At 39.1% G+C, this 27,860-nt stretch overlaps 1 protein-coding gene across 13 annotated transcripts in view; it reads right to left on the bottom strand.

Annotated features, from left to right (window-relative positions):
- Positions 1–27,860, bottom strand: part of LOC119827279 (sarcolemma associated protein) — a 134,406-nt gene that overhangs the window by 106,223 nt on the left and 323 nt on the right. For all 13 annotated transcript variants that reach the window (XM_038348785.1, XM_038348784.1, XM_038348793.1 and 10 more), the window contains exon 2: positions 26,600–27,857. In XM_038348785.1, coding sequence (XP_038204713.1) covers positions 26,600–26,797 — 198 coding nt within the window. In that variant the 5' untranslated portion in view covers positions 26,798–27,857. The remainder of the gene's footprint in view (positions 1–26,599; positions 27,858–27,860) is intronic.

Genomic DNA, 27,860 nt, shown 5'->3' with positions numbered 1-27,860 from the left:
TACAGTTTCTGTGTGATTATTTCAGGTCAAGCTAGCTGAGCGGCCGGGACGAACAAGCGGCTCACTCCCCACAACACACTGCCTTATATTTTTTTAAAAAAGCGACCCACCACAGAGGAATTCTTTCAAGGAATAGAGGTTTCTTAATAAAGTCATTCCATACTGAGCTGAAGGATGAGTAAGGGTGTGTCGGGATGAAGGGGACCGAACAGTCTGAGCAACCAGGGATTAGAACCAACACCGCAAGTAGGGCTGGCAAGGGAGGAGTCTGGAAGGATACTAGAATAGAAACCTGAGAAGACAGGAGATAAGACTAGAAAAATAAGCAGTCACCAAGCCTTTCTTAAGAAGCGTCAAGAAAGTATAATATAGACGACTGGGAACTCATCACTATAGATTTCAGGCAGGGAAGTACTGAAATCAAACTCGTACTTCATTCAGGGCAGTAAAGGTTTAAGAAGTGCTGGACCAAAGTCTTGGACACTCGGTTACAATACATAATAATGTTTTAAACTTGGACAAGTTTAGAAGTAGTAAAAAGAGTTTAATGATAGATTCTATGGACTCAGTATTGAAGACACAGGTTTCTAGCTTTGGCTACTTGGGCAGTCCAAGCATCAGCTGTGTTTGGAAATGACGAGTCATTTCACTTTCAGATTCTCTGGAGCACATGCAGTGAGTAAATGCAGGCAGAAAAACAAAGTACAGACATTAGCTGGTGTGGTGCATATACCTGCAATCCCAGATACTAGGGAGACTCAGGCAGGAACATTGCTAGCCAGGACAACTTAGCAAGACCTTATCCAAAAGTAAATCTTTAAAAGAGGCTAAGAATTGTGGCTCCATGGTAAAGAACTTGGCTCACAGGCATGAGGTCCCAGAGTCAAGCCTCAGTAGCATAGATATGCAAAGAAGGGACAGGGATGGGGAAAAGAAGAAAGTGAATACATACATGAACGAAAATCACAAGTATTAACTGATCACTAATGTTACACAAACTAGAGGTGGGAGAGATGATTTGGTGGTTAAGAGCATGAATTCTTCCAGAGGCAGCTCACAGCCAACCACCTACAACTCCATCTCCTAGGGGATCCACGGGCCTCTGCGAGCATCTGCTCTCATGTGCACACATGCACACGCGCACACGCACACAGACACACACACGCACAGACACACACGCACATACACACAATTTAAAATAATAAAAATTTAATTATATGAAATAATACTAACGTAGCTTAGAAAACAGTAATTCAAACTTGTTAAGGAGAAACCAGTGGGGAAAAGGCCTGAGTTAGTTTCTAACAGAATAGTTAGAAGTACATGGGGGAGGGATGATCAGGAAAAATCACACCTAAGAGGTCAGAAAAAAAAGTCAAGCACTACCTAATAGTTCTACCACTGTACAAATAGAAGTCGTGCTGACCCAAATAAACTGCCAAAGAGCAGAAGAAATCTAGAAAAGTCACAACACATTACAACCCCAAATCTCTAATTCTGAAAGTTAGAATTTACAGGGATATCTCTTCTTGGAGTCCCAAAGTAATCAAGCCAATCAGAGTGGAAAAGACTAAAGGGACCAAATAAATATACCACTATCTATGAGAAAATTGTTTACCATTCTAGCAGAAGATAATTTGCCATAAAAATTATTATTATATTAAATTGGTTATATGCTTTTTTAGCTTCTGGGTGTTTTTATTTTGGAAACAGGGTCTTGCTATATGGCCCAGTCTAGCTTGAAACTTATTATGGAGTCCATGCTGGCCTCTAGACCCTTTTCAGTCTCCTCTGCTGAGAACTGGAACTACAGGTGTCTACTACCACATCTGGTTGTATTTTTAATAAAACAAAAACTGCTGCAAAGAATAATAATAAAATGATCAGGAAGATGTTTTATTCATCATTCCTGATTACCATATGTCATCTCTTCATATAAACCAAGCTATTAACAATATAAAAACCATACAATCCTATATAACAAAGACGTACATTTGAGATGTGGGTAATGTATAAAACTATGAAAGCAATTATACAGTCTATGATTAATGCAGATAATTTATCAGAAATGGGAAGAATCTTTGATGTTAGAAGGAAAAAAATAAGGGATACATTTTCATTTCTTGCTTTAAAAAGGCCCTCTATTATTTTTTTGATAGATAATTTGTCACTTATTCTTAGATGATTATTAGTTACTAAAACTAGTTGGGAATGATGGAGAGATGTTTGTCTGGTCCCCCACAAAGAAGAACTCCATGAGGAACTTTAAAAACTCAGAAGCATATTTTTAGATGAGTCCACAAAGGAAGGTTAGAAAGGACACTACAGAATTTTTACTTGAAATGGCAAAGTTAGTAGTGTTTTCTTGGAGTAGCATAGGGTAGAGTCCCAAGATGTGAGTCACCCCAATAACAGCAACTGGCTCAGGATTTAGCCAAAGCTAAAAAAGAAGAATGTAGACCACAGAACAAACATACAGTTCTCTCAGCAACAAAGAAACAGCCACGCCATATTAGTAACTCTAGGTTAAAAGTCCTGACCCTATCTATAGCACTGGGAACATTTAAAGCTGTTTGCTTATCTTTTGGTTTATCCTTCCTTTTTAAATTTACTACTGAACTTTTTAATTACATTCAAAAAAATAAGAAAAGTTATCTTGGATGTTGTGGAATAACCCTCTTGTACACTGTAAAGATTTGTCACTCAAATTGGTTTAATTGCCTGATTGGCTAGAAGCCAGGCAGAAAGTATAGGCGAGGCAACCAAACTAAGGAGATTGGAAGGAGTTACCAATCTGATGTAGAAGGAGCAGGAGATGAACACACGATGCTAATAAAGGTACCACCCTGTGGCAGAGTGTAAATAAAGAATGTGGGTTAACTTAAAATGTAAGAGCTAGTTAGTAATAAGCCTGAGCTACCAGTCAAGAATTTATTAATTATAAATCCTCTGAGTGGTAATTTGGGAAGCAGCTGCTAGGTATCTGGAACAGGCAGCCACGACAGGAAACAGCTGATTACACTTAGACTCCCTAATTCCAAAATACAAAGTTGGTGTCACTATCATACCTTTCTAACAATAGGTATTGTACTGATTAAATATAACAACCAATTTGTATTTTACTACATGTGTATTTTTCCCTTTTGCATTGCTAATGACAGGATACAGAGCTTTACAATAGGTGGGGCATATGCTTATCACTGAGCTACATATAACCGCAGACCTCTACTTTTTCATTTGTTTGATTGCATGCTTGCTTGCTCACTTATTTTATGTTTTTGAGACAGGGTCTTAATTGTGCAACCAAGGCTGGCTCCACTCAATATGTAGCCTTAAGGGTTATCCTTTATCTCTCAATGCTAAGATTATAGGCTAAGATTATAGGCATATATGCTGCCCTGTCTGGCTTAAACATGTATCTTGAATGAACCATCATCTACTTTCTTCCTTAGATGACATATCACTGAGGTGGGCTTTGAGAGTTTACAGCTGTGTCCCATGTCTAGTTTGCTCTCTGCATGTGGCTAGAAAAATGACCTCTCCCTGTCTTGATCCCACTGCCTGCAATCATACGGCACCCAAACTATGGGCTCTCAGCCTGGAACCATAAGTCAAAATAAACTTTCTTCCTCAAGCTGCCTTAGTCATGGTAACAGAAAGTAACTAATACAATCAGTAAAAACAAAACAAACAACAATTCCTCATGTTTCTTGGTAATGTAGAAATAATGACCCCTGCAGCAGGCTATCACTTCAGATACACTGCACAATGAAGGAGAAACATCTAAAGACATTAAGAAAAAAAACCACGTATTGAAATATGATTTCTAGGGCTGTAGAGATGGCTCAGTGGTTAAGAGTACTGTCGGCTCTTCCAGAGGACCTGGGTTCAATTCCCATCACCCACACAGTAGCTCGCAGTCATCTATAACAGAATATGATGCCCTCTTCTGGCATGCAGGCATATGAGCAGGCAGAGCACTCATACCCAAAAATGTATACATAAATAATTAAAAAAAAATAAATACAATTTCTACTCTTCTACCTATACAAAACAAATATACGTTTACCTTCATTATATAACTGCAATAATAAACTTTGCTACCAGAATCACCCAATCTCAGATAAAAATTTCCAAAGCAATGTAGTAGCTGAGTCACTAGTGATGAAGAACTTAATTACCTCATATAGAGTGAAAGACAGTGATGTAATATGAGACTAATTTATTTCTGTAGTCCTCAGTCAGGATGATAAAATGAACTTCAATGTGGTTACTAATTCTAGAGTGACTAATAAATATGCTTATTTATTTCTTACTAACAGTTGGATACATTCTTTTTTCTGGAATTAAATTCAGTAACACCTATGCACCAACTGAGTTAAATGGGAAATAATGCTCTACCAATTTCTAGCTGAGTTTAAAAGGTCATAATGTTAGACTTTTCCTACAATAGTCTAGTGCATTTTCTGTAATATTATCTCAACTCCTTAATGCTATGCCCTAAAGTTAAATATCAGTTGAAAAAAAAAGGTACAACTAAATAGGATTCCACAACAATAAAGTAAACAGTGTCTTCAAAATAAAAAAGTTAGTTTAAAACTCTAGAAAAATCTAGTAAAATTTTAGTGCTGAGTTCCCCCCAAATTCTCATCAATGAGATAACTTAAGGCCTAAAGAAACTACCAGTGCAAGAACACAAAATAAAAGAGCAAAGTGTGAAGGGAAAAGAAGAGTCCAAAATCCAACTACTCCACTTTACACACTGGCAAACAACATAATTTCAAACATACTTAAATAGAAAATTAAAGTTTTTAAATGATACACAAATTTAACAACCACTACTTTGGCTAAAAATATTCCTGGCAATAAGTAACTACATAAGGGAGGTTATGTAGTAAAAGGTTAATATTTATTGAGTCCTAACTGTGTGCCCACACCAATATTACTTCCTTTACACATGACTCATTTAATTCTCTTAATCCCTATGAAATACTACTATTATTCCTACAAGAAAACTAAGGCACAATGAGACTAAATTCTCACCAAATGCCACACAGCTAATAAGAGGTAAAAACATGAGCTATGAACGTGCAGTCATTTCCATGGTTACAGTCCTCAACTTGTCTCAGGACTTCCCTCTCTTTACCACTCTACTTCAGTGCCTTCTAGACACAAGCCCAAAGCCAGAGAGATGGCTCAGCGGTCATGAGCACGTGGTGTTCTTCCAAACCCAGGCCTGCACTGCACTTCACTACCTATTCCTAACGCCTTCTGGCCCCATGAGCAGGAGGCATACACACAGCACACAAACGTGAACGCATACAAAGCAGCCAAACACTTCAAATCCATTAATTTAAAATTTTAAATAAATCATTCTACAGATGAGCAAATTGTTTTCCTACAAAAGACAGAGTCTTCAGTAGTAGAGCTAGTACTGGGAGTCAGGCTTTTCACCTCATGATCCTTTTCAAGAATAATGATTTTCTCTAAGTGCATCTTTATCTCAGAACAGCAGACACAGAGACAGTTAGGTCTCTGTGAGTTCAAGGCTCACTGGTCTATATAGAGAGAACCAGCCAGCCAAGCCTATAACTTGAATTTTTGTTGTTGATTTTGCTTTTTGAGACAGGGTTTCTCTGTGTAATGGTCCTAGCTGTCCTGGAATTCCCTTTGTAGACTAGGCTAGCTTCTAACTCACAGAGAGCCAAGTGCTGGGATTAAAGGCATGCACCACCACCTCACAGCAAAAATTTTTAAGATGCCAAAAAAACCCTTTAAAAACATCATTAAAATAAAAAAAAGCATAATAAAATTAAGTTCAGAAAAGAATAAAAATAAATTTTTCAATCTTTTAAGAATAAGTTGCTAACAACAGCATAATATATTTATATTCAGTACACAATAAACATTCTAATTTCTTGCTTTTAAAGAATTAGAGACATACTCATTATAATGACATATTCCATAGGACTTACATTTCACCAGTTCATTAAATATTTTTGGTACCGCTGATGAGATAGCTCAGTGGATACAAGCACTAGCAACATAGGCCTGATGATTTGCCTATACACAACTACACAAGCATGCATGCACACATGATAATAACAAATTAAAATTAAGCAAATACTTTTCACAATACAACTTATAAACTATGTAATATTTCATAACTTTGATAAATATTTCATAACTTTGATAAATCTGCACTTAGGTGTACTGAACATATAGAATATTTCTGCAATCAGTCTCTTGGTTAAAACTGCTGTTTCCATCTTACAGTATTTTATTTTGTTATACGGTAGAATTATGAAGACAATCCTCCCTGAATTCTTTGATCCTCCTGCCTCAGCAGCCTCCCTAGTGCCAAGAATTCAGATTTGTTCCAACACAATTGGTTTGAAGCTGTTACTTAATACATCTGTAAACATTATCTATAATAAGGCTCCTAGGAATGATTATCACTAAATTGACATAAGAACTCACATTCATATGATGGTTACTAAAAACAAACTATTCTAAGCACTTCACGATATTCCAATCTGTATTTGGGTTTTTACATACTGATGTTGATTTTGTCACCTTGCTTGGATTAAGAAACACCCTGGAGTAGAGTGGGGCACACTTTGGGCTGCAGGGAGGATTAGCTGACAAAGGAAGACTCACTGTGAAGCAGCTAGCACTGTCCTATGAGCTGGAGAATCCAGAATGAACAAGGGAAAGGAGAGGGAAGCTAGGTGAGTGCTGGCATTCCCTTCTTGATACACTAAGATGTGCTAGTTTGAATACATATGGCCCCTCATGCTCATGTGTCTGAAAGCTTGGCCCATAGGGAATGGCACTATTAGGAGGTGTGGCCTCACTGGAGTAGGTATGGCCTTGTTGGAGGACGTGTGTCACCGTGGGGGAGAGCTTTGAGGTCTCATGAACTCAAGCTAGGCTCGTGTGGCTCAGTCTCCTTCTGCTGCCTGCAGATCAAGATGTAGACCTCTCAGCTCCTTTTCCAGCACCGTGTCTGCCTGCACACTGCCATGTCCCTCCATGGTAACAATGGACTAAACCTCTGAACGGTAAGCCAGTCCCAGTTAATTTTCCTTTATAAGAGTTGTCATGGCCATGGTGTCTCTTCACAGTACTAGAAACCACAACTAAGACACAGGATATGAGGAATCCCAGCCACATGCTGCTATATGAACTCCACCATGCCTTCCAGGCTACAACAAACCCTACCCTCTCAAACCAGGAGCCACAACAAGTCCTGCCCTCAGGTATCTGATCACAGTGACAGGAAAGGTAACTGACAAGTACATTTGTCTCACGGTATGCTATGCATTTCACAGCACAGACATTCCTATGACAGAGGAAGTGAAGGCTCCGAGACAGCAATGACTTGCCCAAGACCACGGAAAGCGACATAGCCATCCACAGCAACTGGGCTCCACAATCCATGCTCTTAGTCACTGTGTTATGTTATTTTAATTTTACACTTTTCAATGACATGATGTTGTCTCGATATTCACTAAAATATACAATGATCCCCTGGGAACCTTTGTTATAGTAAGTATCTGACATGACTGTGATATTTGAAACCACTTGTTTTTAAGTCAGTTACAGCTCATACCTGTAATCCCTACACTAAGGAGAAGGAAACAAGAGAATACTGAGTCCAGGCAAACCTGAGACACGTGTACACACCAAGATCCTGTCACAAAGAAAGACAGAAAGAGAGAAAGGGGGGGGAGAAGAAGAGGAGGAGGAGGAAGAGGAGGAGGAGGAGAAAAAGATTAAGAGAGACAAAGGGAGAAAAGGATGAGGAACAAGGAGAGGGAAGGAAGGAGAAAGAGAAGGGGATAGAGGTAGACAAACAGGCAGTATGTATATACATATACATACATGCATGTAATAACAACGAAAAAGAGCCCATTAACTTGAAAGAAAGGAGTATATGGGAGGGTTTGGTGGGAGAAAAAGGAAGGGAGAAATTATTTGATTATATTATAATCTCAAAAATAAAACTCTTGGCTAGATGTTATAACACAGACCTTTGATCCCAGCACTCAAGAGGCAGGGCAGTGAGATCTCTGTGAGTGTGATGCCAGCCTGGTCTACCGAGACCTTGTCTAAAAAAACAAACAAAAAACAAAAAAAACCCTAAATCCTAAAATGGATCTGAATAGGTATTTGTTCAAAATGCTGATAAACAAAGGTGGATATGGTAGTACCCACCCAAATGCTAAAGATGAATCAGGAGGATTATGAGGTAGAAGCCAGCCTGGGCAGGACCCTGTACAACAAAATGAAAACAAAATGTAAAAAAAAAAAAACAAAAAACAAAAAACCAACGAGGATATGAAAAGATGATCAACATTATTACTTACTAGAGAACTGTAAATCAAAATCTGAGCTATCACTTCATACTCTCCTGACAGCTGCAGTTTAAAAAGACTTTGGCCAGGAAATAAACTAAAAACTCTCATACGCTGATAGTGTAAAGTGGTACCCACTTTGAAAGACATTGGCCGTTTCCCAAAATGCTATACATAGTGTAGTGAACTATTACTTTAACTAGGTAAAGACGTGCTGCATTTGTTTAACTAGGGGAAGATGTGTTACATTTGTTTATTCTGTGTTTGTGTAACTATGTAAAGATGTGTTGCTGTTTCACCTTGCCTGTGTAAGGCACCTGATTGGAACAGCCAAGAGATAGGCAATAGAGGGAGATCTGTAGTAGGCGGGGCTAGCGGGCAGAAAGAATAAGTAGGAGGAGGAATCTAGGATTGGGAGGAGAGAAGGAAGAAGAGAACAAGGGAGAAAGAAAGTAAGATTCCTGGGGCAAGCCAGGCAGCTGCCACCCAGACAGACATGGAGTAGCGCATACAGACCGAAATAAAGATAAAAAGACCAAGGCAAAATGTAGATGAAGAAAAAACAGGTTAATTTAAGTTAATTGGAACTAGTAGGACAAGCACAAGATAAGACTGAGCATTCATAACTAATAAGTCTCTGTGTTATGATTTGGGGGCTGGTAGTCCAAGAAAGCCTGCTACAACATAGAAAACTGGATCATATGTAGCACAAAAACTTAATTTCTCTGCCAGACAGAGAAAATCAAACTACGTAAATGTCCAAGACTGGATAGATGACTAGATAAATAAATATGGTATATTCATACAATGGGCTACTATCTGCAATAAGAGAAACAAAGTACTGGTAAATGCCTCAACTTAAAGAATCTCTGAAAACACTATGCTAAATGAAAAATAGATGCAAAGCATGTTGTATAATTCCATTTACACACAATGTCTAGATAGGCAATCTCCAGACAAAGAAAGACAGTGGTTCCCATAGTCTGACAGGGAGGAGGCCCTGGGTAGTGAGCACTAGCTTCAGAGTTTCTCTGGGCGGAGAACAACAATGTTCTGGAACCAGAAGTGGTAGTCGCTGTGCACCGTTATAATACACTAAGCACTACAGTGCACACTCTAGAGTTAAAATAAACTAAAAACACAGTTAAGAATACACGAAGACATAAACTTCGAAATAAAACACTCAGAAGTAGTTAAAACTGTATCATATGACTTTTGAGAAAGAATTGTGGATATTAAAAATCAAGGTATAAAAATGAAAGCTTTATGGTAAGTCTAGACCTTAAAGACAAAGATGGACATGTCCAAAATGTCACACACACACACACACAAACCAAGAAAGGAAAGTTATCAGTTATGCACAGAAAAAGTTTGAAAAATTCCATTAAAAATGAGTACGGGGGTAGGGTAGGGTGGTTGGGAATGTAGTACAATGGTGTGCCTTTGACCCTGAGTTGTATCCCAGACCTCTCTCCTCTCTGCCCTCAACACCAAAACCAAACTAAACCAAATCACTAAATAATCCGTATGGAAGGTTCCCTAATGACTTTTAAATATAATTTACATAAAGGATTACATAAGCTATACAGCAGAAAAGTAAAAAGATATAGAAAGTGTATATGTGATGTATATAACATCAGGAGCTATGGACAGATTTCATCAAATTAAAAACTGAAATTTAGTTTCACAGTAAAGGGCAAATGAATTGTGTTAATTTTTCTAGCAATAAATCCATTTGTCCTAAACAAGCTGGGGGTGAAAGATGCGTATAGGCACACGGTAAACTAGAATGCCAGGTCCACTGGGCAGAATTTTGTCTACCCAGAACTGTGATTTGTTCATAGGAATTGCTTGATGAGTAGCACATTAGAAAAATATTATCATACATGCTGCAAGAAATTAAAAATAAAATCTTAATTTTAAAAAAAAGATGTATCTCAAATCTGAAACTAAAGACACAGGGAAGAAAAGAATTCCCCTTAAAATACCAAAAAGGATGAACCTAAGAAGGTCACATAACTTTATTGTGTTACTAAATGTATCTAGCTATATTAATAAATTTAATTTTTAAAATATGACAGCTCAAATCCAGAGTCAGAGGATGCTAAGTAAATACTCCACTGACATACATTTGCGGCACACGGCTATTTATACTGTCAGTATATTAAAAAGAAATGAATCCACACAATTCTAAAGAATTAACTTTTTAAATAATATGAAGAATTATAAAATATCCATTCAGAATTCACAACAGCCAGGCTGAGTATGTAATCAGCAATAAAACACCTGCCTAGTATACATAGTGCCCTATGTTCAATACATGACACCTCCATTGTAGTCAACTTAAGGAATATACAATATAGAAAACAAAAAATATGGTTTAAGAAAAACAGAACAGATAAAACAATTACCAAAGAAATCTAAGGAAGAAATGGGAAACCTAACTATAACAACCCTGACTGATTCAGCTAATTTACTCAACTTTCACAGAGAAGAAAATGGCACTGGTTTTTTACTTTGAAGCACTAACTCACACGAAAAGTATAAGAAAATCAATAAAAGCAAAACACATGTAAATCACTAAGAATGCTGATTTTTCAAATATTCAATCAACATAATTCTTACAAATTTTTGCTCTTTAATCCAAAATGCTCTGTTGCTAGAGTAAGAACAAATGACACTAGCTAGTTCACTTACTATCTTTTTAAATAAGATGCCTGCAGGCAATGCAGTTAAAATAGGAGCTCAAGTTGCAAAACTACTTTTGAACACAGCAAAAATATAAGACACAAAAACAGCCTTTGTATTTCTTATGCCAAAATACTTTCATAAACATTATTTGAATCTAGTATATAAAACAAAATTTGAAATCATTAGATGATGTCATGGTATTAATCAATTTCAACTTTAAATTTCAGTAAAGAATATAAATTGAGAGCTCTACTACATAATGAAATTATAATCTTCTGAGGATGTAATCTGAGCCAATTTAAATGCTATGCCAAAAGGCTTAAGGAGAGTTTGGAGTTTCCTGGTAATAATAGAGGTTCATGTAACAGGGTTTTTGAAAATTATATTGAAAACACTAAAATAAACTTCAAAAAGCTGTTGTAATTCAGGAAATTATTCAAACCTTAACTTTTCTCAAACTGTTTTTCAAGACTTAGAAACTCAGTTTCGTGTAGCAGCAGAGTTACCCTTTCCAAAGGAAGTGACAGTGCAGATTCTGGGTTTTGACATCCACGGTTGTGCAAAGAGTACTGAAGCTCAACACAGCAACAGCTCGGCAAGTCAGACTAGAAGCTGGACGTGGAAACGCACACCTGCCAGCCCAACCCCTGGGAAAGCTGAATGAGGCTATCAGGAGCTCACGACTAGGCTGAGATTTTTATTATTGCCAATGTAAACTAACAAGCACACTAAGCAGTTCCCGAAAGCCTCTCACTGCCATACTTAGCACATAGTAGGCCTGAACTGTATCTAGTTATACGCACACAAATATTCAGAGTCTCCACAGATTTTTTTTTAAACCAATAGTAATACAAAGGTAAGTTCCAAATTTTCAAAACTCGGGACATTTTTTTAAAAAATGATGATAGTATCACCTATAGCTACTGAATTTCTAGTTCATGCTGTACACAAAGCTCAACATTCTAATGTATTTCTTTTTTTAAAATATTTATTTATTTATTATGTATACAATATTCTGTCTGTGTGTATGCCTGCAGGCCAGAAGAGAGCACCAGACCCCATTACAGATGGTTGTAAGCCACCATGTGGTTGCTGGGAATTGAACTCAGGACCTTTGGAAGAGCAGGCAATGCTCTTAACCTCTGAGCCATCTCTCCAGCCCTCTAATGTATTTCTGACATCTGTGGCTCACAACCTATTAACACCATATGTATTTACCTCAAGATTCCAACTGACATGAAAGCCTATGAAGGAATACCTTTTCTCAAGCATATTTCTTCTTATGCATATGGACAATCAACATAGCAACAATTAATTAATTAATGAAAATAGCAACAATTAAAACCAAGAACAAACAAGTTATCAACAAGTACAATACACAAGGCTTTCAGAACAAAATGCTTAATTATACTCTCTACCCCCTCGATCAAGCAAGCATTTTCAGAGTGATAGCATTCGCTAACTCAGTGAGCTTCTAAATCTACTACTGAACAGCCCTAAACCACTGAGAAGACAGCTCTGATAGAGCATATAGATTAAACCCTCAGACGCATAAGAATTGGTCTCCATGCACTATTCCTAAATAAGACTTTGGAAAAGTGATATAGGATTGTGAGGGCTTTGAGCTAATCAAAAGATTAATCTGTTGAAACATTTTATTGGAAGATGGTGGGAAGTGTGCCTAACAGAAGTGGGTTACCAGAGGTCTGCTTTTAAGGGATATATCTTGTCTGCAGCCTCTTCCTCCGATGTATTTCTGTTGCCTAGTCGACATGAGGTGAGCAGAGCAGCTTTTCTTACCATGTCTTGCTACCATGATGTTGTTCCTAAAAACAATGGAGCCAACAACAGACCAAGAAAACACACTCATAAATACCATAGAACAAGGTACCTGTAATGGCTCAGCTGGTAAAATGCTTTCCTTATATGCACAAAGCCCTGGGTTTGACTTCCAGTACTGGACAAACCAAGTGTATTGGCACATGCCTGTAAACCCAGTCAGTGCTCAGGAAGCGGAGGCAGAGCAGGAGTTCTAAGTCATCTTTGGCTACATAGTAAGCCCAAAGTCAGCCTGGGCTACATGGAACTCTACCTACTATCAACAACAAATAGAGATCAGAACATAAAAGGATAATATATATAACATCATAATATCTCACCTATGTGATTTTTCTATTGTATAGTCTATTAGTGATATGGTTTGGACGCTGAATATCTCACAAGCCCAGGTATTAAAGATGTGGTTAAATGGATGGCACTACTGAGAAGTAAAGGAACTTCTATATTGTAGGACATATTAGGAGGTACATAGATTCCTGGAGAAATGCACTTAGGGAAAGATATGTGACACCAATCACCTCTTTTTCATTTTTGTTCCCTGGCCATGAAATAAATCACTGTGTTCATCCACACACTTCATACACAGAAAACAACAGCAACAAAAACAAAGAACCAAACAAATACTAGGAAACTGAACAATACTTTTGAATGAACACCAGGTCATTGCAGGAATCAAGGAGGAAATTTTAAAATTCTTAGAATTAAATGAAAGTAATAGCACAACTTACCAGAACCTCTAAGATACAGCTAGAGAAATTCTAACAAGAAAGTTTACACATAAAGACTCCCATTAAAAGTTCAGAGACAGCTCAAAAAAAATCTAACCATACACATTTATCTAAACTAAAAGATCAAATTATAAAAGTAGAAATGAAAACAGAGATGTTACAAGTGCCAATGAAATTCAAGAATCATTAGATAATATTTTGAAAGCTATATTCCAAGAAATTGGAAAATCTAGAAGAAATGAGCAAATTCCTAAATATATGTAACCTACAAATTAAATAAAACCATAAACTTAAACAAATCCATGACAAATGAGATTGAAGCAATGATTTAAAAAAGACACACACACACACACACACACACACCCCTAGAACAAAACAAAACAAATAAAAAAAAGTACTAGATTCATTGCTGACTTCTACCATCCTTTTAAGAAAGAAACAACACCAATACTCACCAAACGGTTCCACAAAACAGAAAGCAATACTACAAGTCTCATTCTAAGAAAGCCAAGATCATACCGATACCAAATAAAGGAGGATGCAACCCAAACAGAAAACTGCAGATCAACTGCCTTGATTAACCCAGAAGCAAAACTCTCAATAAAATACTTGCAAACGAAATCTAAGAACACACTAAAAAGGCCATACATCATAACCAAATTGGTTTCATCCCATCAATGCAAGTTTTGCGCAGTATATGCAAATTAATAAATATATTACAGCATATAAATACACTTGAGGACAGAACTCAAATGATCATTTGGCAAAATTAACATCCCTTCATTTCAGAAGTCCTAAACAGTAGAAACAGAAAGAGTATATCTGTCCATAATGAAGGGGATACAGATAGCCTATATCCAACATTATACTAAATGCTAAAAAAACCCACAAAAATAAAAAAACACTTCCTCTAAAATTTAGAACTAGTCAAGAGTATTCCAAGTCTCCCTGCAGTCATAAGTTAAGGAAGAGGTATAAAGGATAGATACAGCAAAGGCAGAAGTCAAATTATCCCTATTTACAGATAGGAAATACTTAAAAAACCCTGAAGACTCCACCAGAAAACTGTTAAGTCGGATACTTCAATATCAAAATACAAAATTAAGACCAAAATCAGCAGCTTTCCTATATACCAGCAATAAATTTGCCAAGAAAGAATTTTTTAGATCCTAATCACAATAGCTTCAAAATAAATATACACATAAGTAAATGCCTAGTAATAAATATTACCAAGAAATTAAAGACTTCTACAACGGGCACTTTAAGACTGAAGAAACTAGAGGGTAGAGATATGGCCCAGTGGTTAAGATCATTGGTTGCTCTCCCAGAGGATCTAGCTTCAATTCCCAGTATCAACATGGCATCTCACAACTGTCTGTAACTCCGGCTCCAGGGGATCTGACTCTCACATAGACATAAGTGTGTAAACACCAAAGCACATAAAATTAAAAAGTCAACCAATTAAAACAACAACAAAAAAGACTGAAAAAGCTGAAGACACAAGCTAAAGGAAAGGCCCATCCTTTATACTCATAATTTAACAGTATTGTGAAAATAGATGTATTACTGATAGGTGACTACAGAGTCAACACAATCTACTTTACAATTCCAAGAGTGGTCTACATAAATATAGAAAAACAATCCTAAAATCCATATGGAAGACCTCACACAGCTGAAAGAACCCTCAGTATAACAGTGATCCTGGGAGTATTATAACACCTAAATTTGATTCGTACTACAGAGACGGAGCCGGGAAAGCGGCAGAGGACGGCATGGTGCTGGCATGGGGACAGACGTGCAGGCCAGTAAGGACACAGAAATAAACTCACACTGCCAGCAGTTTCCTACGTTTCACACAGACGCCAAGACACATATGGGAAAAACTGACAGGCTGGTCCACAAACAGTAATGAAAAAATAGCATGTCCACTCATAGAAAATTGAAACTAAATCCGTATTTTTCACCCTACACAAAAATCAAAAGTGGACCAAAGGCCCAAACATGAGACCCGAAATGTGAAAGCTGCCAGGGAAAGAGAGGAAAGAGAACTACGAGGTGGAGCCCCAGAAGAGCCTGGAAAGTGCTGCGGCAGCCAGGGAAGCAGCCCAACTGCTGACCAACAAGAAGGCATGAAGGAAAGAGCGAATCAACACAGCAGTCTACAGGACAGATGAGAACTCTGCCACACCTAAGTTTATAATTCCTCCAGTAAAAACAATGAAGCAATAATGAACCCGTCAATAATAAACGGTCAATAATACTTTTTAGGGTGTTCATACCTTGGCCATAATAAAAGTGAAAATTAAAACTGATTTTCTGGTTGGAATTTTGCTTGTTTTTTCTGAGGGAAATAATATATACTTGATACTAAATAAAAGAATATTATTACTTTACCACATTCATAAGTTCATAAATTTAAAAGAATTCACTAAAGTTAGCAAACTCTACAACAGGTAGATACTCAAGGAAAAAACTCTCAATAATGAAAATGCGTATTTATAAATTAAGCATGGTAGAACCTGCCTAGCACTTGGGAAGTAGAGGCAGGAGGATCAAGAATTCAAAGTCATCCTAGCTACATAATGAGTTCTATACCAGCTTAGACTACATGAGACGTCTAAGAAAAAAGAAGAAAAAAAGCACACTTACAGAAAATCAGAGTATAAGGTATTACTGTATAAGCATACCACCTAAACCAAAAGGGAAAAATGAATAGCCACAAGCTGAGTACCTACTAAGTGTTTTTACATGAAGAATTCTCATTCAGTCCTAGGACGTGCGCACTACGATTGGCCTGCATCTCGTTTTCATTCGCTTGTTCACTTTACTTGGGTCAGCAGTCTGGGAACTGAACACTCTCCACCCTAGACTCCTGGACAGGTGAGGAGAACTCAAACACAGCTGCTCCACAGGGTGCACAGCTGCAAAGCCACTAACCCCAACAAGTGCACCCTGGGCTAGGTGCTCACCTGCCCCAAAGACAGACAGCAGCTCTCCTTCCCATACCCAAATCAGTAAAGTCTGCAAGACATTTCCCACAATTTATTACTCTCTTTCAGGCCTTTCCGTCTTAAATGCTTCCTGGTCCCTAAGGCTAGAATCCACTGCTCTTTTCATCTAGCCTGCAAAGCCCTACCCGCTCTTCAAACAGCCAGCGACTTAAAAACAGCATTCTCTGTGAAGCTTTCTTCATTCCTCCCACATTTTCTGCCCCCATTTCTGGAGGAAGCAATTCATGACTTTCTCAGCTCCCTGGAAACAATGATTCACAGGTACTTCTACTGGTATTTGGCATTCTAATTCTTTTTTATAGAAGTATCAACTGGGCTCTGCACTACACCTGCAAGTACTAGACACTGAGATACTAGTTGGCCAGGAATAAAGAATGGTCCCAAACTAAGTTCAACAGTAATTTAAACTAAACCATCTTCTTCTCAAAACAATAGTGTCTTACCTCTCTGTATTCCTACAATCACAAAATCCCTGGGTTATCAAAATTTTTATACACTTCCCAGATTCAAATTAGGCTTTTAAACTGTCCTTAACTACCATTTCTCAGTTCTCACATTAAAAGTCTAGCACTGCTGTGCTAAGATTTTGTTTGTGCTCTAACTACAAAGCTCGCCTGAAGATCAGAGTGTGGAGCCACTAGTCAGCCATAGAGGCTGGGCAGTGGTGGCGCACGCCTTCAATACCAGCACTGGGGGACAGAGGCAGTCGGCTCTCTGTGAGTTCAAGACCACCCTGGGCTACACGAAATTGAATCTTTCTAAAAGAGAAACAGAGTTCACACCTTTGATCCCAGCACTAGGGAGGAGGAGACAGGAGTGATATGGCTGGGCGGGGAGAGTACTATAAGGTGAGGAGAAGGAGCTCAGAGCATTCAGCCTGCATGGGGACAGGATCTTGTCCACTTTGACCTGAGGATTCACTAGAAAAAAAAGGTCTCTGTAGTGGTTGGCTCCTTACTCCTCTGGTCTTTCAGCATTTACCCAGATATCTGACTCCAGGTTTTTATTATTAAGACCAATTAAAAAATTACACAAAACACTGCAACTTCTCAATAGTATCAGAATTGGTGTCGGTAGCAAATATTTTAAAATTAGAAACTGCTTCTCCATCCACTAACTTATTAAAACAAAAGTCCAATAGTGATTAAGACATTCACACTAAAGGAACAGAAAGAAAATTCAAATACACTGCAATTGAAAGCCGGGAATGGTGGCTCAAGCCTGTAATCATAGCACTTGGGAGAGGAAACAAGATTGCAAGCTTGAGACCAATCTAGACATTACAAGACATGGTCTCAAAACATAACGGGCACGGCAGCATGCACCTGTAATCCACTCCTGCGGAGACAAAGACAGGAGGTTCCTTGACGCTCACAGGCCATCCAGTGAAACCTAACTGGTGAGCTGCAGGCCAATGAGAGACCCTGTCTCAAGGGATGTGGATGGTCTCCTGATAATGACAGCCAAGGTTCTCCAGCCTTCATAAACACACACACACACACACACACACACACACACACACACACACGCACACACACTTGTTTAAGAAAGAAAGAAATTAAGAAAGAAAAATGTTTACTCATCTATACATCTAAGTAGATATATGCAATAAAAAATTATACACCAAACTAATACTACCTCAAACGTAGAAGATGACAGATATGAAGGATGAATTTCTTTTAATCCATATGCTTCTCTATTACTTAAACTTTTATGAGAGCATATTACTATTATTTAAATAACTAAAAATATGGAAAGACTTGAACATCCATATTGAAAAGTCTTGTCCAGCTGGATCAGGTAGAACAAGTGGTTAGTAACACACGCAAATAAAACTACAAGCATGGAAGTATTACGAAAATCTAATGCACAAAGTTTCTTCAGGTTTAAACTTAAAATCTACCACCAAGTATATGCATTAGGTCAAAGAACACAATCAATACTAATCACTGAAACCTTACATGTTTCCAAGTGCCAATGCTTCCTTTTTAACTTTTATGTACTAAAGTGTGTGTGTGTGTGTGTGTGTCTCCAAGTGTGTGAATTCGCTGTAGACTGTACCAAGGCCCTATGTTCTTTATCTGAACTAGATGCTTAATACTGTCCTACTCCATGTTGACTAGAATTGCCTTAACTTGCACTCTTCCTGTCTTGAGCCTCTGGAGTGCTGGGATTACAGGCAGTCACTACACCCTCTCTCTAAAGTATAAAAATGTACATGGTGAAAATGGAGAGGAAGGGGACCAGTGGAGGTAAGGAACAGAGGAGATGGATATGAGCAAAGTACAGTGATATACATGTATGAAAAAGTCATTATGAAATCCATTATTTTGTATGCAAAAAATTTTTATGTCAAAAATAATTTTTAATTTTTTCCCCAAGACTGTTTCATTCATTTGCACATGTACCTAACTAAACTCTAACATAAGAAAAAAAAACAGGCCGGGCGGTGGTGGCGCACGCCTTTAATCCCAGCACTCGGAAGGCAGAGGCAGGCGGATCTCTGAGTTTGAGGCCAGCCTGGTCTACAAGAGCTAGCTCCAGGACAGGCTCTAGAAACTACAGGGAAACCCTGTCTTGAAAAACCAAAAAAAAAGAAAGAAAGAAAAAAAAAACATTAGGAGTAGTAGAGATAAGTTTAGAAAAACATTAGCTGACTCAGAGAAATGGTTACTGAATTCCTCCGGTTGTTAAAAATCTGTAATGGACAAACTTTTGGTTATAAGCCACAAAACAAAAGCTTAAATTACCTTTTAGGATAGCAAAAGACATATTAGGAGTGGTGGTGCACACACACCTTTAGTCCCAGCACTGGGGACAGAGGCAGGCAGATCTACTGAGTTTGAGGCCAGCCTGATCTACAAAGTGAGTTCCGAGGCAGCCAGAGCTTCATAGTGAGACCCTGTCTCAAAACAAAACAAAACAAAACAAAAGCAAACAAACAAACAAACAAAAGACAGCCAAAGCTATATAGTGAGACCCTGTCTTGAAAAAAAATTAAACTAAAAAAAGATGCAAAAGACAGCAAGACGATTTTAGATTTTATTTCAACTGTTAACTATTATGTCCATAGAAGATAGTTCAAAGAAAATGTTTAGCATTTTGGCTTTTATTCCATGAGTTAAAAAGAAAGAAAGAAAAAAAAATCTAGATTCTACTTCAAACTCCCTTTATTACTACTACTTGTGCTAAAATAGTTGGCTCTAAACATAAAAACTCTAGGTTTAAAAGAAGCAGACTGTAGCAGTTTTCCTTGCTCCTAAACATGTACACAGAAAAACTGAATATTTAAAACATACTTCCCCAAGATAGTATTATGTTGTCTAAGAATGGATATAAATAAGCTTATTAGTTCAAAACTAATATCACCAATCACAAGTTTATATAAAAGCCCAAAATACTTAGCAAAATATCTTGCATATCACAAGTTCTCAATAAGTAATGATTTGTACAGAGTACAATGTTGGTAATTAAGTCTATAACTTCAAATTGAACACTAGCTTGAATGACCTTCTGCCCTTCAACTCTCCGAGGGTTTGTGAACTACAGACCGCTGCATTGTTCACATCTCACTCACTCCAACATCTATGCAGTGCCTACCCCTTGTTCTCAAGGGCTCACATCTGGCAGGACAATGGAGCATTTGCATTACACTTATTTTGTGGTCTGTGCCCCATAATGAAGTTATAGTCAAAGTTCTATGGGAGTAGAGAGAAAGCAGCCATCCATTCTTCAGAGAGAATCAGGGAAAGTTTCTCCCTGGAACTAAGCCTCAGGCATAAAAGGGAAAGGTCATTTTGGAAGATAAAAAGGCAGAAAAGGCACTTGTTTAAAAAGGGGCAATGAGCAATGTCATATTTACTGGCAAGCCAAGTTTGAGATGACCGGAAAAAAAAAAAAAAAAAAAAAAAAAAAAAAAAAAAAAAAAAACAGAAATAAAAGATGGGGGGGATGAAAGACAAATTTTAATACTAAAAATAAACAGAGCAAAGATTGAGATTTTTTTTGAGCAGGAGTATGGAGTATTTGTTTGCCCCTAACACCAGAGAAACACATGAATCCCAGAGAGTAAAGTTTTTAGAATAAATGCTACCCTTTCCCTCTCCCCTTCCACACTTTTTTCCTTTGGAAATGCTGAGAATGGAACACACAGTCTCATGCATGTTCGGTATGCATTCTACTACAGGGCTTACACCAACCAGCCGCATTTGTCTTGATTCAAGTATAAAGTAATTGCCATTAACAGCCAATCTCTTTGCCGGACATTGGTGGCACATTCCTTTAATCCCAGCACTCAGGAAGCAGAGGCACACAGATCTCTGTGAGTTCAAGGCCAGCCTGTTCTACAGTATGAGCTCCAGGACAGTCAGGGCTATACAGAGAAACCCTGTCTTAAAAACCCAAAATACAAAAACAAAAACCAAAGGACAAAACAGAACCAACCCCATGTCAAATTGGGCAGTGCACAGCACTCTAAGCACCAGGGAGACTAAGGCTAGACTGGGTGAGATAACAAGTTCTGGCTAGCCTGAGCTACATAACTAGACCTTGTCTCCAAAGCCTCCAATCCCCCAAAAAGAACCAATCTCACAATCTCTCTACTTAAATGATGAACATTCTACTCCCTGCTTCCCAGAGAACGAGTCTTCAGCTAACGTAAATACCATTTAAGAAAATGGAATAGGAACCTAAGAAGGTAAAGAACAGATATGAGGACAAGCATGGTAGAGCACACCTTTATTCCCAACATTCACTAGGCAGAGGTAGGTGGATCTCTTTCAAGACCAGCCTGGTCTATATAGTGAGTTCCATGACAGCCAGAACTAAAGCTTACTATGTTTAGTGAGACTCTGTTTCAAAAAAAGAAAATAATGAATTTCAGGAGTATCTGCCAATAACTAGATGGGAGGGTATGATCAAGTATATAAACTATTCTTTCCAAGTTACTGTGTATCATGTGTGTGCTACTGTGTATCATGTGTGACTACAGAAACCAGCAGAGGGTGTTGGACCCCTGGGTCTGGAATTAAAGATAGTTGTGTTAACCACCATGTGTTTACACCTTGGCCCTCTAAAAGAGCAACCAGTGCTCTTAATCACTGAGCCATCACCTCGCCAGGCCTTACGATGTATTTTAAAAACTAGATAAATTAGCTTAAATATTTCACTGACTTTTCACTATCATAAAAAGCATCATGAAAGGAAATACAAATTCATGTACCTTAAATATAACTTGTCAGATAAACAACTTTGTCACATGAACTAGCACTTGTCAGAAAACTTCCTACTTCTATTAATGAAAAACATCACAGAATTCTATTAAAACAAACACCCAAACAAAATAAAAAAGCAATGAATACATAATCTGACACTCTCTCAAAGGTTCAATCCAGGATCTTGGCAGTCATGTTTAGATATGTCAAGGAAAGCAGCAACTGGCTGTCTTCCTTTGCAGTGACTTCCTTGTGCTGTCCCTGGAACACATAATCTCATTCATGCTTCTATGCCTTTTCCTAAGCAATTCCTCCCACCTCGTTTCCTTGATTCACTCTTATCTACACACTGCCTTTTTTTTAAGTCCTTCAGTCTAGTTGAATTTGCATTTCATCTGTGAACTGTTATCTATGAAACTGTCCCTAAATCTTTAGTTGTTAACAAAAAAATTCTATTAGACAAGTTAACCTGATACTCCACTCTGTCTGTCTGTCTGCTCATGGCCGTTTAATCATTTTCATTTCTATTACCAGCCTGGAGCTTGTACTTAACAAAATCACATCGTGTTTAGAATGTCAGTCTTGGGACAGTTTATGGGGTGGCTTCTGTAGACAGCAAGACAAGGATCAAAATACCTGTGCTCAAATCATGGCTCTACCATTTATTTGCAATATGAACTCAGGGGTGTTAACCTAACCTATCCTCCCAATGCCTCATTTTCAACATATTCATGAAAGAAAAATAAACACCTAACACAAAGTTGAAGATGAAGTTAATTTAACGTGTAGAGTGGAGGTTGGTTCTCAACCTTTCTGATGCTATGACTCTAATACGGTTCCTCATGATATGATGATCCCAACCATAGAATTATTTCATTGCTACTTCATGACTATAATTTTGCTGCTATTATGAATTGTAAACATCTGATATACAGGATATCTGATATGTGATCCCCAAGAGGTCACGACCCATAGGTTGAGAATCACTGATGCAAAGCATTTAGAAGAATAAGACATGCTGCACAAGTTAAGCTATAATTTCTTTGCTCCAGGTCCTTTCTGTACACAACATTGTATCACTTTTCTTAAATAGTGATTTTGACTATTAGGTGATCTCTATCCAAAACGCTCTGTGGCCATTTTTTTTTTAAATATACAAGTCTTGCTATGTAGCCCTGGCAAGCCCAGAACTAACAAAGAAGGCCATCCAAATATGTCCACTCATAATCCCTTCTGTATAACTACCATGTGGATACATTTACTTGCTCAGTGACATTTTTGAGTCAACTGAAGAACTATCTATTATCTGCTATAAAATTTGAGAAGTTTATAGAGTCCACAAAGGAATAAAAGATACACAAAATGCAGGCAAGACAGCTGTTAACATCCCTAAGATGAATTGTTAAGCCTAGTAAACACCACACTTCGGCAAAACTGTAACTCACTCTTCATGAATTTAACATTAAAAAGCATTACTTATGTATCCCTAGTAATACCCACACTCAAGCTCATCCACGGCTGTATCTTTCTTTTGCTTCATAAACTCCAAGTTTACTTCAAAAGCAAACCTCGAGATTCCCATTTGCCTGCACTTGGCCAGTGTTTTCTAAAGTACACATCTATGAGCTGAATGATGTAAAGCTTTCAAATAACCGGCATGGTAGCTCACACTTGTAAGGAGGCTGAAGGAAGAGCACCGCCTTGAGTGGTCTTGCAGAGAGTAAAAACGATCATGTCTCAATACTACAGAGCACATGCTTCAAGCATTTATTACTTTTTCCAGCTTTAACTAGGCCTCCCATAATGGCAAATGCATAACAGGTCGCCAACAAAGTCAACTAAAGGGCATATTACTCCAGTTTCCTACCTCCACGGCAAAAGGCCTATTGGGACAAAGTTATCAACTTCACCACCTCTGCTTTTAAAATTACTTCTATATCTGCAATTGTATTAGACAATTTCTAGACTTGGGATGCAGCTCAATTGGTAGAGAACTTTCTTAGCTTGTACAAGGTCCTAGGTTAATCCTTAACATCCATAAACTGGATGTAGTGGCAAAAGCCTGAATTACCAGCACTTGGGGTATGTACTGAGTTTGGAGTGAGTTCGGCATACAAAAGACCCTGCCTAAAAATGAAAAGAAACTTCTTGTTACCTTGCTAGACTCCACAGCACAGCAGTGATTCACAAAGCACTGTCTGGGGGTCACTCTTGCCTTCAAACACCCTCCCTACTAAATACTGAGGCTTTAATCAAAGCAAAGCATGGTGTACTAAGTGATTTGCATAAAGACCTCAATCCCTAAAACCGTAAAGGAGCAGTGGGCATGGCTCAGTGGTACAACAGGTGTTTCATGCACACAAGGCCAAACATTTCTTTCCTATTACAAAATAAAACTTTAAGTAGGCGATACTTTCCACAGATAAGAAAACTAAGGCTTGGAGGTGCTTAAAAACAAACTTTCCTGAAATGATATCTAGGACTGGATTCTTGTATTTTTACATATCATAATTTTCAAGGAACATATATTAGGCGTTGGGGGGGGGGATGTTGCCATGAGTCTATATATGAGATTTCTTAAAACCACAGAAGTCCTACACAATAAACAGTGGCCAAACTGGTTTGGTTTTCTTTCTATCTCCCAGTTTCTGGCAAAGAATACATGCTCAATAAAAACCTGTCTAAGGCAATACTTTAAAATTAATTACTAAAATAATTTGTTCACAAGGAAAGACCGAACAGCTTGTTTAAACTAAATTAGGTGGTAATAAAGATCAATAATTACACAAAATATACCCTCAAGTCCTAGGTGTCATTTTAGCCAATAACACAAAAAGGGTGGAAAATGAAAACGGGAAAAATAAACCAAGGCTACCCTTCAAAGAATTCTCCCCGCCCCTCTCTCCACCTTGATTTTCTGAGCCAGGGTTGCACTATATACCCAGCTAGCGACCTTAAACTCAGTAAGCTGCCCAGGAAGATGACATGCGTGTGCCACTGGGCCAGGCACAGCTTGTCAAACAAGAACTGCAGTTGCAAAGCATGCACTGTAGGCAGATCTGCTGCAGGTTAGGCTAGACCTGTTTCCCAAGGACATAAACAGGAAAAATGTAAGTCGGTTATATTAAGACACTAGTTGTCAACTAATGTTGGAATTCAAAAGAACTCTATACTCACTTACAAAGAATCACAGGCCATCTATGAAAGAATTCACCCAAATGTTAGCTTTCAGGGGGTTATAAAAAAAAAAAAAAGAGTTGGTTTTATGGGTTAAAGAGCATCTCGTGTAACTCAGAAAAAGTTCGTAACGTCTCAGCTCTCATCCCACACAGATAAGGTCGTAAGCACACAGCATTCTCGGGAATCCTTTCCTTCTTCAAAGAAAAAAGTTTATTTTGTAATTCCTTAATTCAGTAGCTACACAAGTATTACTTTCTCCTCTGGAGGCTCAAGTTTCTTTCATTTCAAAACACCACTCTTGAAGATAAATTCTCCTCTTTAAAAAAAAAAAAGACTTAATCACGTCACTCAGAAAGAGGGGCAAAAAGTCAGAAGACAAAACTGGAGACAGCTCTGTCAGTTTTATGTAACTTACTTTAAGTTGGAATTAATTCAGTAGTTCAACCAAAAACTCAGGTTTAGGCCCAAAACTGAACTCTTTAAAATATTCTCCATACATACATTTTTTAAAAAAAACTAAAAGGATCTTATTTTTTTAAAACACATGCAACTAGCAAGGTACAGTGCCAAGATAAACAAGCTAAACTGGATTAAAAATTAAAAGCAAGGCCAGGCATAGTGAGTGACTTTTAATCCTAGCTCTTGGGAGGCAGAGGCAGGCAAATCTTCTAAGCTTGAGGCCAGCCTGGTCTATAGAATAAGTTCCAGGCCAGCTGGTTCCTGTCAAAACAAAACAAAACAAAAAAAAGGAAGAAAGAAAAGAACGAAGGAAGAGATGGAGGAGGAAAGAAGCCCAGGAATTCTTAGTATAAGTAAAATATAATTGATAATATTGGATATAATTTAAGAAAAATAAGCTAGTTTATTAATACTAATTTTTGCATATCATCGTGTAACTATACATTATCTACCAAAGAAACTAAAAAGTAACTGTCAAAAGCAATAGTTTCTGTTCATCCAACTTGTAAACACAACTCTGAAAATGTAGCAATTAATCTAACCTAGTTAAATTGCCTTTAATCTTTACAAATTATTTCATCAGGTGCAAATACGTATCAAACCTTACAAAAACATTAACTTTACACAGCAATTATCCTACCAGGCGGGCCCTGAATGGGATTCAACTACCAGCTATGTACTAACTACATTTCACCACGGAGAGAGACACTTGAGCCCCGTGTAATCGTGGCCACAGATTCCGGCATTGCTTTGGGAACTGCTGTTTGCTTAATCAAGCACTGAACTGCAGGTTCACCTTTCTAAAAGGACCAAAAGCGAGAGGTCAAGTTTCACTATCTACTTTTCCTAAACGAATTAGGGTTTGGGATTTCAGTGGGAATGACCAAGTTATCAAGAAGCCATCGCCCTACAGAGACATGTAATAACAATACCTTCTCTGTCTTTCATTCAACCACTTCGATTTAAATTTCCACCATAATTCAGACACACAAAAAGCGGATTCCACGGCCTCAAGGAAAAGTGTCCTCTGGGAACAAACCCTGAGGTTCTGCGTACCTTACACCTCTCAAAGGGGGCAGGGGGAAAGAAAAGACTGTAAAACATGGTAGTGACATTACCTTGCTCGTCTTGTGATCAAACCAGACGAGCGCATGGTTCCTTGACAGCACTTTGCAATCAAAGGTGGCATTATTTTGCGCTGGTCGACAGCGTGCCACCGAGCGGCCAATCTTGATGGGCTCGTCCAGGTAGACATGACGCTCCTGAAACGGGTGCGAGTTCGGGCGGCAAGTGAAGATGGCCAAGGCTGACGGCATCGAGGACAGGCTGGGGGGGTGTCTCTACCAGGGACAATGAGGAGCTCCTCCAGGTTCGGAACACTCTTCACAAGCCTATACCCCTATCCCCCCAAAATTTTTAAATTAAAACAAACTGCGCATTGTCTAAGCATAACCAGTGAACATCAACAACTCTTCAATTGGGCAAGAAGACAAGCCAGCGCAAGCCCCATCACCTCCTTTACAACACAGAGGCTCCTTGACCAAAAAAAGTCCCCTGCCAGCAGCTTTCAGTCCATCTTCCCTAGGAAGAAAAGGCTCAAACATTGGGCAGCTTCGGCCAAGAAAACTCCTGGAAGACAGTTTGGGGACGGGAGGTATCCAGGCAGACGAGTCACACACCAATTCTTGGGTGTTCTTTGAGATCCCGACCGCTTCTCCCCTACTGTAGCGGAAACGGTGCAGCACTGCAGCATGAAGAGGGTCTGGCTGGGTGCAGCCAGGAAGGTCCTTCGGGGCCCAAGGGAGAGGAGTCGAGGACCTCCGGGCGGCCACCGCCGGTCCTCGGGGATGAGAAGAGGCGCGGGGGTCGACGAGGAGGGCTAGAGGACCAGCGGACCGGAGAGCATGGCCCCTGCTGCGCCGAGGCCGCCCGGGAGTGGCAGGGGTCCCCGAGCCAGCGTGAGCCAAGCCCGCGATCCCAGGCTGGAGGCGGCCCGGGCGGCTGCTGAGTCGCGAGTCCCGGGCACCTGGCGGGTGTCCCCGCGACCAGGGCGGGGACCTGGCTCTGCAGGCCGGTGCGGACAGAGCGAGGCGCTACCCCAGGGAGGGTTTGGGCGCCCGGGCCGGCGCGAAGTTGGTTCCGGAGCTCGGGGCTCTGCCGCTCAGCACATGGGCCACCTCCCGTCAGGATCGTCCACGCGAGGGTCGCATCTCAGGGACTGGCAGCTCCCGGAGGACGGCGGGGTGGGGGAGGGAGGCTGGCCCGGAGGTGCAGGGAGAGGCCTGGAGGCCGGGGCTGGGTCCGCCGGAGCCTCCTCCACTCGTGGCCAGCGCGGCCAGCTCAGGCGGTGGCGGACGAGGCAGGAAACTTTCCGACCTA

Source organism: Arvicola amphibius, chromosome 12 (assembly GCF_903992535.2).
Source record: "Arvicola amphibius chromosome 12, mArvAmp1.2, whole genome shotgun sequence".
Taxonomy (NCBI): Eukaryota; Metazoa; Chordata; class Mammalia; order Rodentia; family Cricetidae; genus Arvicola; species Arvicola amphibius.
Note: the sequence above shows the minus strand (reverse complement) of the source record. Positions and strands in the feature narration are given on the sequence as shown.